The sequence below is a fragment of the Mus pahari genome, chromosome 17 (assembly GCF_900095145.1).
Source record: "Mus pahari chromosome 17, PAHARI_EIJ_v1.1, whole genome shotgun sequence".
NCBI lineage: Eukaryota > Metazoa > Chordata > Mammalia > Rodentia > Muridae > Mus > Mus pahari.
In genome coordinates this window covers 39773535-39786871 of record NC_034606.1, presented here as the reverse complement: position 1 = coordinate 39786871, position 13337 = coordinate 39773535, and the positions used below count along the sequence as shown (strand labels likewise).

General features: G+C 53.5%; 2 protein-coding genes across 3 annotated transcripts in view; one reads left to right on the top strand and one right to left on the bottom strand.

The window, feature by feature from the left end:
• Psca (prostate stem cell antigen) overlaps positions 1–1337 on the bottom strand; it is a 2299-nt gene extending 962 nt beyond the window's left edge. Inside the window, exons 1-2 of the mRNA XM_021217383.2 lie at positions 1264–1337; positions 47–154 (exon numbers count right to left, since the gene is read on the bottom strand). Of these exons, the coding sequence (XP_021073042.1) occupies positions 47–154; positions 1264–1315 (160 nt within the window). The 5' untranslated portion in view covers positions 1316–1337. The remainder of the gene's footprint in view (positions 1–46; positions 155–1263) is intronic.
• Positions 1338–6665: 5328 nt separating this feature from the next.
• Positions 6666–11383, top strand: Jrk (Jrk helix-turn-helix protein). Of its 2 annotated transcripts, none has more exons than XM_021217033.2 (2): positions 6666–6789; positions 8120–11383. In XM_021217033.2, the coding sequence occupies exon 2, from the start codon at positions 8519–8521 to the stop codon at positions 10190–10192; it is 1674 nt and encodes a 557-aa protein (XP_021072692.1). In that variant the 5' UTR covers positions 6666–6789; positions 8120–8518; the 3' UTR covers positions 10193–11383. The 2 variants fall into 2 exon arrangements, with proteins under 2 accessions (XP_021072692.1, XP_029403585.1); XM_029547725.1 differs by lacking the exon at positions 6666–6789 and adding an exon at positions 6981–7164.
• Positions 11384–13337: the final 1954 nt, after the last annotated feature.

Genomic DNA, 13337 nt, shown 5'->3' with positions numbered 1-13337 from the left:
GAGAAGTAGACGAGGTGCTGGGGGGGGGGGGGGGAGGAGCACTCACGGATGCGCGCTGTAAAGCAGCTGTTCTGGCCCAGGCTGCAGTTCTGTACGTTCAGACAGTCTCTGTTGTTCATCTGGGCTGTGCATGAGTAGCATTGCAGGGCGGCACCTGTGGGTGAGGCAGGAGGCCTGAGGCTCAGCTGCATCTCAAGAGAGACCAGGCTTTCCCATCCCCAACACGGAGTGGAGAGACACAGCTCGGTCCCCTCCAGACTGCTGAAGCATAGAGGAGACCAAAGCCCCCAACTCCCTGATACCCTTTACAGACGGCTCTGTGCCATCCTACTCTGCTTTGGTCACCCAAAACCCACACTGTGCTCTGGTATTCACTGTTCAGGAATTTAAAGTACCTGTGATCCCTGAGTGGGGCAAGGGGCCTAGTGACTGTTCACACGGGTGGGGGGGGGGAAGCCCTGCTGGGCACTAGGCTGGAGGGACATAGACTTCCTCATACTCACGGGCCCTGAGAGCCACCTGTCCTCTAAACCCAGCTTGCCTCTCCGGCTTCCTACACCTCCACTATGCTGTGGGGCCCCTGGGGGATGTCCTGCTCCGTGCCCGGGACAAGTAGCTCTAGATGTCAGGGCATGTGGGTCACCTTCTCTTTTCAAAAGCTGGCAAAGCTGACCTTAAAGTCACATCTGTAGGAATAGGTGCTTAACAACTGACTTCAGTGGCTACAAGCTTTGTTCTGCTTAGGTCTCCAGTGGTCTTGGGGACATTTTTTTCCCCTTGTTTGCAACAGGAAGCTGAGGCTCTAGGAGTATAGTGACCTTTCTGGGGTCACTTGATAGGAGGGCTCAGCACACTAGTTCATCACAGACTGCCCACCCCAGTGGACTCTCACACCGGAGGCAAAAGTAGCCAGGGACCAGTAAGTCCCCTTCCAAGACATCCTGAGGACCCTGTCCTGCTACGTTCCTCCCCCTCTCTGTGTGACATTTCTCAGCTTAAGCTTAAGCTTCAGCTTGACTCCTGGGCCTCCCTGACTAAGACCCTGTAGCCCTGTGTGCCTGTCCCTCGGCAGCCTTTCCTTCCCGAAGCCCTTCAGTCCCTCCTAGCCTGCCTCTCACAGGATCCTAGGAAGAGTCCACACCGCAAAGGGGCTTTGGCATCCTCAGTCTTCTCCCTCCCCTTCCCTCTCCTAATCTGTCTACCCCTTTGACATTTCTCCATCACTCCTTTCTGAGCCCTGCCCCGTGGCTATCCGAAGCTTACCTGGATGCAGGGCTAAGTAGGTGGCCAGCAGGAGAAAGAAGACAGCCTTCATGATTGCAGTGAGCACCTGGGAGTGTGCCTCCGGAGGCTTTATATGGTCTCAGCTGGTAGGGGAGGCTCTGCTCCCCACAGTCAACAGTGACAGGTCCCCTGGAGCCAGTGGAAGCCCAAGGCCCAGCCCATTCCAATCTGATCTCTCACACCACCCCTCCCACTGCCTGCCTTTGTCCTTCTTTCTGGCTCTGGAGGGCACTGCCTTCCCAGGGTGGGGCCGTGCTGTCTTTGCTAGAAGCCCTTTCTTAGGCACCCACAGAACAAGGGCTGGAAGTCCTAAGGCACACCCATAACTGCTCCTACCTTCCTCAGGGAAGTGAGACCCAGTTCTGAAACATTACTTCTCTAGTCCCCTAACCATTTGGCCAAGGACAAAGGGCCCCAGTGCTCCACGTCAAGGCAGTATCACCTTTCTGGGGCCTGTGCCCCTTGAGGAGACAGGCCTGGGTTGAAAGGCAGCAGACAGTAGTAGCAGATGACTGCTGCAAATGACAATGACTGGCTGCTAGAAGGTGCCACTCACTAGAGGCTCTTCTGAGGTGGCCGCTCTTAGGGACCTAAGAGCCTGTGGAGAGAGAGCTCGTATAGCCACAAGCTCATGTTTAATCCTCCCACACTGCCGCTGAAAACTTGGAACTCTAGCTAGTGGGGAGGCAGGCTACCACTGGATGTGTTCGGCTTTCCCCCGGACCCACTTTGCACACTGCTCTTTGGTCTGGGAGGCATTCGGCTTACCAGAACAAAGCAGGGAGGGACAGAGGTCAGGTCAGCTCTCCCTGTAGCCTCACTGATGGGTTGTCATGGCCGCAGCTGCCTCTCTGTAGCAGAGGCCACCCACAGATCTTATGGGTTGCTCTTCCACAGGCAGCTCTGATCACAGATCCCAGGGTTCAGCGCTTCCTGTTTGTTGCTCTTGGTTTGGGGGACATTTGTGGTCTCTGGGTTTTTTTTTTCTTTTGAGGCTCACCTACATTCACGATCCTTCTGCCAGGCTCTCTTGGTGACACTGCTGGGCACACCATTGTGCTGGCAAGGAGCCAGTGGTTAGAAATGCTGGCCATGGTCACCATCCACTTGCCCACAACCAGGGACAGTGTTTTGCTCTCTGATGATCTCTCATCCTTGCTGACAGATCCCTGATTACTCCTTCACCCTAAAGGTTCCTGGCACTTAGGACACAGGAGAGTGGAAAGTATTCCCCTATCACCTCAGGGTACTATCCCATGCCCCAGCATGCCTGGACCATATGCAGTAATCATAGACTAGCCCATAGGCTCTACTTCCAGAGCCAGTCCCTCTGTGACCTCCCTTGCCTGACTCTCTAGCATCCTGAGATGGCCTCTTTTTCACTGGAAATCCTCTCCTTCGGCAGTACAGAGCCTGTGGCTCAGAGAGAGAGGCAAGATCCTGCTCGAGGTCACACAGGGTGCAGGTACCCTCTCCAGGATGCTGCCCTTCTGTCTACCTAGAACTTCCTCTTGGAACATCCCCTCCTGCCAAAGGTCTGCCAAACCAGGGAGTGATGTAAGTGCCCACAACTTGGTTGTGTCCTTGTATGGCTGTCTGCTCCCACCCACTGGGATGGCTGGCCCTGGAGACCTTGCTTATCTGTTTCAGCACTTGGAGGCATGGGCACCCAGCACCAGTTAGAACAGTCACTCCCCAAATATTTACAGGTGTGTAAATGTTTGTCGATCAGGTTTGATATGCAGTGAACACTCTAGAGGTGGTGGTTCTTGAATGGATCAAGCCTTCCCTTCTCCTGGAATCAGTTCTGGTTGTCTCAGCCCAGGGGCACTGGATGGATATAGCAGGCACAGGTTGAGATCTGCTTAACACCTGCAGTGCCAGCACCTTGCACAACCACTGAGCCCCAAACACCAGTGGTGCCCAGGGTGGGAGCTCTGGCCAAAGGGCAGCCTAGTGACCTCACCCCAAATACTGAAGGCTGCGGCTATGATTTTTGTCCAGTCCCACCCCTCACCACAGGCCTAACTGTGACCTCAGCTCAACACTGAACACTCATTCTGGTGACTCTGGTCCTCAAACAGGGCAATATTATGGTCATGCCCTGAGTCTTGGCCATACCCATATATTATTAGCCTGATCGTGACCACATGCTGAGCCCTGACCCTGGCCACACTCTTGAGTCTTGACCCTGTCGCCTGAAGCCTGTAGCATGGATCCTCTGGTAGCACACTTCCTGAAGAAGCCTATGGCAAAGGGCATGCTCCCTCCACGAGTGAATGTGCTCTGGGTGGAACCTTGACATGACTCACCTTTAGCCTGGCTCCACTGCCTGAGTCTCTAGTTTTTCTTGTTCTCTCTTTTCCTCCACAGCCCCAAATACTCCCTGGAGAGCCTGCCTGTTCACATAGCAAAGAAGCCACTGTTCCTTGGGCATGGATTCTCAAAACTACGTCTTTCCACCAGACGTCTACCTCTTCTTAGGGGGATATCACAGGGGTCCCCTACTTGGGCACATGTCACAGTTGGGTGCAACTGTAAGTTTGCACAAAGGGAGCCTTTAAAAGTCAAGTCAGCACATGGAATGCGAAACTACAACATGGTTCCTCGGGTTAGGGATATGACACACTTAGAGCCAGGCCTCTAGGAAGCTGAGTGTCCTCTCCCACTAAGGTCCCCATGTTGGGTCCTGGAAGTTAAAGCCACTCCTTGCAAACTCTGTGTGATATGGAAACCTGCGTCACATGAGAGAGTGTGGGTATAGGTCAAATGTACACTCTGCGTGTACTGTGAGGTGAGCGCATGTGTACATATGAGAACTGGGGGCTGGTTCACTGGGGTAACCCCTTGGACAGTGGGCTGAAACTCCACAGGCCCTACCGAATCCTGGGGCATGATCCAGTTTTAATCTCTATGGCCCCTGCTTACCCAGAAGTGATTTTTTTTTTTCCTCAGCACTGTTCATGGTTCTGTCTGTGACACCTGCTTCCCACGGGCTCCCAACTGTCACCAGCTAGCCTTCTGCCTGAAATCTCTCAGAGCTGTCCCTGCCTTTCCCTGTGCTTCTTCACATGCCCACTCTTCTATGGAGACAGGCAGGTGAGCTAGGGAGACCTGAGAAATCTTGTCAGGAGGAAAGGGAGGTTGGTGATTTCTCCATCCGAGCAGTGGGCACCTCTGTAGTCCAGGCCTCCTGTAGCCAAAGGCTTGCAGACAGAGGGAACAGCCATGCAGGGATGGCTTGGGGGCTTGGAAGATGTCAAGGTAAGACAGACCATGGGTAGATAAGTGATCTGTCCAGATAGACCCTCTCCAAGGCCACTGTAGGTAAGTTGGGAGGGCAAGTCTGGCTGGTGAGGCTGCACTGGAACAAGGGTGATCTCAAAGGCTTAACCCCATGGAGTAATGGGAGGCAGTAGAGGGGAATTCTTAGTGCCAAGTCCAAAGGGACCCCAGTCTTCCTCCCTTTCTGACCCCTTACCCACTGCTAGAGTGTACTCAGCCCTTGAGATAAGACCAATGGTTCTGGAGTCAGATGCCAAGCCCCAGTTCCATGCCAAGCCCTCCCCTAGAGAAGTGTATGATCCCAAGTTCACAAGGTGGCAGGAAAGAGCCACCGGCAGAGATGGAGCCAGCTGTCCCAGGGGAGTCCAGAAAACTTGACGGAAATACTTCTAAGGGTCCTGGATTTCAGTCACATCATGTGCCTGGTATCCTCTGTGACTCAGTTTCCTCCCATGTCCCATACATTTTAGCTCTGTCCTGCAGTTAAGTCACCAACCACAGTCATGTGCTGCGAGACAGTGGCTATCCCAGGGCACTGTTTTGGCTTACAGTGCAGCAGCGGTAGCTGACAATGATGTAAGGTCAGAACAATAGGAACAAGGAACAGGCAACAGATAGCCCGGTCAGAGGTCACTCGGGTGGAGGGAAGGAGGAAATCCAAAAAATAGATTCTGGGGGCAGGGCTAATCAGATGTGGTGGAGTGGGTGTGGGGCATGAGGAAGAGTTCAGGGTGAGTGGGAAGGTGGAACTGCCAGGAAACATCATGGGTAGCACCAGGCTGATCACGAGCTCCCATCTTCGTTTCAGAAACACTGTGTTCAAGGTGCATGTGGATAGCTATGTCCAGGTCCTGGGAAGAGACGGAAGTTTAGGCATCAGGGAGATTCGGGAAGGAGACATGGATCTGGGAGCCACCCAGCCTTCCTTGGTATTATTAGAAATCTTGTACTGGAGATCCCTGGGGAGTGTGAATGGAGAGAGCAAGAGATTTAAGAGAGGGCAGGGGTTAGAACAGGCAGACAGGGGTCCTGGGTACTCAGGCAAGGATGTGAATTAAGGAGGAACAGGTTTCCACAATCTGTGTTTCTATGGAGCTATGACTGATTACCCCAGTGTGGAGCCCCCAAAACAACACAATTATTTTTTTCTCACACTTCTGAGGACCAAAGGTACTGAGATCAGGGTGCCAACAGGCCTGTATTCCTGAAAAGACTATGTTCCCCCGCCTTTTGGAGCTCCTGTAAACCACTTGCACTTCTTGAATGGTAGTCTTCCTCCTTCTTCAAATCACAAGGCCCGGGCTCTGTTGTCAGTTCATAGTCTTCATTAGAGTGTCTTCTCTCACTCGATCCTTTCACAACGAACCATTGTGCTTACATGAAGCCCATCAGACAATCAGAATAAACTTAACACTTCGACGACTTCCATTTGGTCATATCTGCCAAGTTCCTTTCAGCTCTTGAACTCACAGGTTCAGGGAACTAGAGATTGGGCACCCTCACAACTGATCGCAGCCCATTTTCCAGTCTCCAGCAATTCAGGTATGTTCAACATACAAAATGGTTCAACTCATCTCAAGGTCTCTCAAAGCCTCTACGCTATGTAGTACGATTCAAATCTCATCATCAACAAGGTCTAAATTGGACACGTTTTGAATTCTAGCTAAAAGAAGGGTCCATGGGCTGGTGAGATGGCTCAGCGGGTAAGAGCACCTGACTGCTCTTCTGAAGGTCCTGAGTTCAAATCCCAGCAACCACATGGTGGCTCACAACCAACCGCAACGAGATTTGACTCCCTCTTCTGGAGTGTCTGAAGACAACTACAGTGTACTTACATATAATAAATAAATAAATCTTTTTAAAAAAAAAAGGGGGGGGGGTCATGGCAACCGGCGGGCCTTGGGTACCTCCCACCGCAAGGTGGCGTTGGACCCAGCCTCCTGTCCGTGCTCTCCCGGCCATGGCGCCCAGGATCGGACGCCCCGCTCGAGGCTTCCGTTCCTCAGGAAACGCCAGGCTCCCTGTGGCGGCTGAGCTGTGGGGCCCGGACCGTTTCCTTGCTCGGTCGCCGCGTAGCGACCTAGATACCACCGAGACCGAAGCCTCCCGGTGGGCTAGAGCGACCCCGGAAGTGGGTCGGGGGAAGGCCGCGAGGAGAGGACCGGTGGAGAGCTGCGTGGCTGGCGTTTCCGGCCGGTAGCGGCGGCACGGGGTCCGCAGGTGAGTGGGGCCGGGCCGTGCGGGGCTGGGACGCCGCCTCCGCCGACTGACTGGAGGCTCGCCCCTGCCCCGGAGCCGGACGAGCGTCGTTGTTTCTGCGCTCGGGACTCGAGCATCCCTTCTCGGGTCCCCTCGGCTCCCAGGCGCTTCACCAGTCCGCAGACCGGGCAAGCTCGGTTGTTCCTGGCCCTCCCAGGACCCTTCATTCGTTTCTTGCCTGTGTTTTGAGTTTTTTTTCCCCGTGTGTCGCCTGGGCTGCAGCTAGGTTGCAGGCTGTTTCTTCCATCCATTCCCCAGACGTCTCAGGACCTGCGGGAAGAAATTTGCTTCTCCTCTTAGGAGCTTCTCCCAGCGTATACTCCCGCTCCAGAAAAGGTCCTTTAAGCTTCTGTTCAAGTGATCCTTGGTTATCAGGGTTTCCTTGGAAGTCCCAAGGTTAGAAGCCTCCTAGATCTCTGCAGTCACGTTTAAGAGGTTCTAAGAGTGGTGCCAAATTCAAATTTCTTCTTTCCCCTTTACCACCTTCATAGCCCTTACTGGGTAGCCCAGGCTGGCCCTGTACACAAAGCCGTTCTGCCTCAGTCTCCCAGATGCTAAGATGGTAGGCTTGGACCACTACATGGAGCTTAGCAAAATTTTCATTTCTGAAGTGGGTGTATTCAGTCACTAAACCACTCTCAACACATCTGCAGGGCAGGCACTAAGCCATCAGGAGTTGAGCCTCTTGGAAGCCTAAGTTGCTGAGGAATTTCTCGGCTGCCTGGGTTTGTTATTAAACATCCCTGAGAGTAGACTCTGGCCTTGATTTCCCTCTGCTCCACAGTGAAGTGCCCACGACAAATACCTCGTTCCAGTGGTATGCACACTACCCTGGATATGACTAGCATAGGAGAGCCTTGGGGACCAGCACTGAGCTCTGGGGACCAGGAGGCCAACTTAAAGCGAATAGGGTTACACAGCTGGCTGGTGGCAAGCTGTATTCCCTGCCTATCTTTGGAACTTCATTTGAATAAATGACTCATGTCTCTTATGTTGTGGTCTGGGGTGCACTCTTGTGTTGCTTGTGGAAGTAACTCTGGCCTTCTGGCTTATCGAATGCTCGATTGGAAGGAGCATTCCATATAACACAGGGAAAGAGAAGGCGTTAGGTATGCATTGTGACTCTTAACCTTTTCTGAACATTTCTGAAGGTTGCTGATGCTGCTTACTCTGTGGTCTGAAAGGAAGGGCCAAATGGCACTGATGTTTGAGATGATGCTTTCCAGTGAATCTAAGCATATCTTGAGTGCTTGCTCTTAGTAACATTTTTCTTTCTCCTCTGCTTTTCTAGTTCCTGGAGTGTATGGGTAAGACAATGTTGTGAATCCCCAGCCTTCATTAACCTGAAACCTGGACACAGTTGAAGGGGAAAGCTGCCACATTGTGACATCTGTGTGGAGGTTAGGCTCCAGGTGCACCCCAGCAGTCCAGGGTAGTTCATCCTGTCACCTCCTCTGAAGAGAACAGCACTACCAGGATTGGAGGCCTAAGTGTGCTGGAGTCCTGATACTGAAGGCAAGCTAAGGCAAGAGACTGCTGTAGACAGAGGGTAGAGTCAAGAATGAACTTGGCTTGAGCCTGGGATCAGTTCCCGGGGCAGGCACAGCAGAGAGGGAGAGACTGTGGCTCCAAGAGCCGGAGAGAAACAACAAAGTAAGGACAAGGGCAGCCTGGCTCAGGCTGCTTCCTCATGGCCTCCAAGCAGGCTGCAGCCAAGGGCAAGGGGGAGAAGCGGAAGCGAGTGGTGCTGACCCTGAAGGAAAAGATTGACATCTGCACCCGGCTGGAGCGTGGGGAGAGTAGGAAGGCCCTGATGCAGGAGTATAATGTGGGCATGTCCACTCTGTATGACATCAAAGCCCACAAGGCCCAGCTGCTCAGGTTCTTCGCCAGCTCAGACTCTCGCCAGGCGCTGGAACAGCGACGTACCCTGCACACCCCGAAGCTGGAGCACCTGGACCGGGTGCTCTATGAATGGTTTCTGGTAAAGCGTGCCGAGGGTATCCCTGTGTCGGGCCCTATGCTCATCGAAAAGGCCAAGGACTTCTACAAGCAGATGCGGCTGACAGAGCCCTGTGTGTTCTCTGGAGGGTGGCTTTGGCGCTTCAAGGCCAGGCACGGCATTAAAAAGCTAGATGCCTCCAGCGAGAAGCAGGCGGCTGACCACCAAGCTGCCGAGCAGTTCTGTGGCTTTTTCCGGAGCCTTGCAGCAGAGCATGGGTTGTCTCCTGAGCAGGTGTACAGTGCAGATGAGACTGGTCTTGTCTGGCGGTGCTTGCCAAATTCTGCCCCGGATGATGGGACTGTGCCCCGCTTCAAACAGGGCAAGGACAGGCTGACCGTCTTGATGTGCGCCAATGCCACAGGCTCCCACAGAATCAAGCCTTTGGCCATTGGGAAGGGTGGCGGCCCCAGAGCCTTCAGAGGCATCCAGCACCTGCCTCTTGCTTACAAGGCCCAGGGTAATGCCTGGGTAGACAAGGGGATTTTCTCAGACTGGTTCCATCATATTTTTGTCCCCTCAGTGAGAGAGCACTTTAGAACCATAGGCTTACCAGAAGACAGCAAGGCAATTCTCTTGCTGGACCATTCCCGGGCCCACTCCCAGGAGTCTGAGCTGGTGTCCGAGAATGTCTTCACGATCTTCTTGCCCTCCAGCGTGACCCCCTTACTGCAGCCCACAGAGCAAGGCATTCGCAGAGCCTTCATGAGGCTTTTCATTAACCCTCCTGTGGCCTTACAGGGCTTCCCCACCCGCCACAACATGAATGATGCCATAGTCAACGTGGCCTGTGCCTGGAATGCTGTGCCTAGCCAGGTCTTCAGGCGGGCCTGGAGGAAACTGTGGCCCACTGTCACATTCACTGAAGGCTCCTCCTCTGAGGAGGAAGCAGAGTGCTGTACCGTCAAGCCTCACAAGACGTTCGCACACATCCTTGGGCTTGTAAAAGAAGGGCCAACCTGTTCTGGCAGCAGGCTTCAGGACAGCAGGGTTGAAGAGCGGGTTGTGGCAGGGAGGGACGTAGATGAGGCCCCTGCTGTTGTGGCACCATCCCAGGCCACTAGGTGTACAGAAAAGTCAGAGAAAGATGCCGGCGAGGCTGAGGAGGCAGCCTGGGAGCAGGCAGCCACATCCTTCGAGGCACTTGTGCGCTTTGCAGAGCGGCAGCCATGTTTCAGTGTGCAAGAGGTGGGGCAGCTGCAGGCACTGCACACGGTGTTCAGGAGGCAGCAGCAGCTGAGGCAGCCCCGTGTGGCTCTCAGGGCTGTGATCAAACTTGAGGCCCTTCAGGAGCACCCTGGGGTGTGCGTGGCCACAGCCCACTCTACCTTGCCTTGCTCGTCCACAGCAGGTGACAACTAAAGTACCTTGTTTGCACCTGCTGGCCCTCTGCAGCTCTGCTCTATGGCATGTGCAGCTGTGGGGCAGAGACTGCATGCTAGGGAGGAGAGCATTACTGAGATGAGGGAGAGAGCAAGCGCAGACTTTGGGCCCCAGGAGCAGGGCTCTTGTCAGGGTCGCTCCTTGTTTACAGAGGGCTCTCTATGTTCTGGCTAGTGGTTTTACTGTATCTCCTAGCACAGATAATGTATCATTTGAATGGCAGAACTGGTGCCCTCTTGTACTCTGGAGCCTCCCCTAGCTGCAGCTGTGTCCAGTGGGCCAGTTCAGTGTCTGGTGTTGGAAGACTGAGCCACATTATCAGGTTGAAGTGCCTTGAGGGGTGCACCTCCAGCCCTCGGGAGGCTCGCTCTCCTCGACTGGTGGACGCCAAGCCCATTCCTGAGGGCACTGGCTTCAGCGTCTGGCCGCGGTGGTCACATCCCCCACTGCTAGTTGTAGAGGTACCGTGCCATCCTCTTGGTCTGCACCCACCTCATCCATCAACAAACAAATTCAACAGCAAGCTCTGTAGTGTCCCTGTCAGCAGCAGGTCCTACCCCTGGGGTCACAGAGACACTGTATGCCAATTTCAGCATTGCTCAGAGGCCAACATGTTCTCAGATGTCCGTGCTCCCCAGAACTTCAAAGTAACAGCCTTTATGTGAACGGTTTGCAAAGTCACAGAACAGAACAGCACTTGGTGACTTGGAGCTCAACAGGGGTAGGTGGGTTAGCACTACTCCAGTGGGCTTTGTGTCTGCCCTGGTTGGTTCTGTGGAGACCAGCTGTCAGAGGACGTGACTGTTTTCCTGACATTGTAGCCTGTAGCCGATGAGTAGCACCATGGCTGCTGTGCCTGTGACTCCCAGTGCCCTTTGTCTACAGAGGCTACCTCACTGTTCTTTCACCGTGACTTTGTCCTTGACCTTCACTCCCTCTGGGATTCCTGTGGCTGTACTACCACAGTTTTCATTCCAGTGGTTGACAGCTGCTACACCAAGAGACTTTTGCCCGAACCTCTGAGAGCCAAAGGGGTTTGGGCAATGTTGATTTGTGTTTCTGTATCTGTCCAAACACTGAGGATGGTCATTGCAGACAGCTCTAGTTGTGGCTGAGTGTCGTCTTGCTTTACCTGCATGTGTGAATATTATAACTAGGTTGTTTTCAGAAGTCTTTGTCGTGATTCTTCGGTCCCTGTTGACCAGGGTCATGCTTCTGACACACCACTTTTTCTGTGTGTCTGGGTGACATTTGCATGCTCATGTGCTGTCTGGTTTCTGGCTCATACAGGGGCTGTTGTGTAACTCTTATGGCTGTTTAAGGTACTGCAGGTTAGAGGTCGGAAGCTACACTTGCTGAGCATCAATGGGCATGTGGAGTGGTGAGTCTCCACTGTAAGAGGATGGGGCAGGGCTAGGGGCGCTCCTGGGTCTAAGAAGGTTTGTGCCCATCAGACCACATTCTAGGACCAGTGCTGGCTGACCTTAAGGACCTGTTCCTGGTATTGCCACCTACTAGATATGTGACATCCCCAGAGCACCTTCCAAAACAACAGCCTCCTTTGTCTTCGTCCCTGTGTCCCAGGGGAGATTTCCCTTTGTCCAGTGGTCACTGAGGCCCTCAGAAAGCTCTAAGCTCTCCAGGGCAAAATGTTCTCTGGTTCCCCCTATATGCTGTCTGCTTCCCCATCATGCCTTTCAGACACCTGTGTAGCCCAGGCTGGCCTAGAACTGGCAGTCCTGCTTCAGACTCCTGTGTATTAGCATTAGAGACATTCACTGCCATGTTTGGCTCATTTCTGCTTCCTACCACAAGCCAAGCTGTTATTCCATTGATAGACATTGGGCACTGGGGTGTCACACTGCCCTGGCTGCTCCTTTTCCAGCAGCAGAGCCTTTTCTCTCTATATGTGTCAAGAGGCCTTTCACATCACCTCTCACTTCCTGGGAAGAGGTTAATTTGTCAGCTCTGATGGCAAGTAGAGTAAGACTGCTCCTTTATTGCCTCTAGGTGTGCACAAGGAGCTCATATCCACAATGCCTTGTCCAGTTAGAGGCAGATGTTATTTCCAGGTTGTACACTTTCCTCTGCTAGGGCATGGCTACCTGAGCCCTACCTGGCCCTTTGTGTCCAAGGAAGACCGTCCCCTGCTTATGAGGGCCTGAGTAGGACAATTCCCCCTCACCAGTACTTGCTGCTTGGTGGAAGAGCAGAAGCATCCTGTCACAGCTCTGTGTTGTCTCCATAGAAGTACATCCACAGCATGACAAGCCACACCCTTTGTCCTGTGGGTGGAGGGTGGCAAGTTGGTAGGTTAACTGGGAGAGTGAGTAGAAGAGGGGGCTGCTGCTCTACCCAGTTACCCAAGTAGAAGTCAACTCAGGCTCCCCATGACACTGGACCTGGGTACCACGAGAAACCGGGTGAGGCCTGGGAGAGGAACCTGGACGGGGCTGTGATGGCTGCTGTCACTTTCAGTAAGACTGGGTCTGAGATGATCTAGAAGAGAACCCAGAGGGAAGGTCCACGTCTGGGAACTGGAGCTGGGATCATCCTCTTGTGAGCCTGGCCCTTGGTGAGAGGACACCTTGAGCCTAGTGAGGTGGTAGCTGTGACGTGTGGGAGATGGTGGGGCTATGAAGTGGACTACCATTGGTCCTGGTTCCAGCTCATTTACATGATGGTCCTTTGCCTGCTTGTTCTTGCCTCCTACCGGCCCCACCACCAAAGTATTCCTTGCATCCCCAACTAGTGTCATGCTGTCCTTGATCATGGGACAGTAGGGTTTTAAGTAAGTAGTTCAGGGCTCCCTGTTGAGTGCCAGGTCAAGCTGCAGACTGGCTAAATACAAGGAATTAACCAGAGATGCCTTTATTTGTGGTTACAAAGATGTAACCCCCAGCTCACCTCACCCCTTAATGTATTTAATAGCAGAGAGGTTTAGGCTCCAGGGGAGGGAGGTAAATCAGGTTGTGGTGCCCTTTAGGGGAAGCATCCTCAGGCCAGAAAGCCATGGGAGCTCTTGTCTGATGGGGGTAAGGGTCCTGAGGCCCCTTAGGGATGCTGAACCCTCTGGCTGGGGTTAGAGCTCCCTCTGTAGGGCTCCATGCCCAGGCTCTGTCCA

Coding starts and splice junctions, on each gene's coding strand:
- Jrk (XM_021217033.2), top strand. CDS start 8,519: ATGGCCTCCAAGCAGGCTGCAGCCAAGGGCAAGGGGGAGAAGCGGAAG.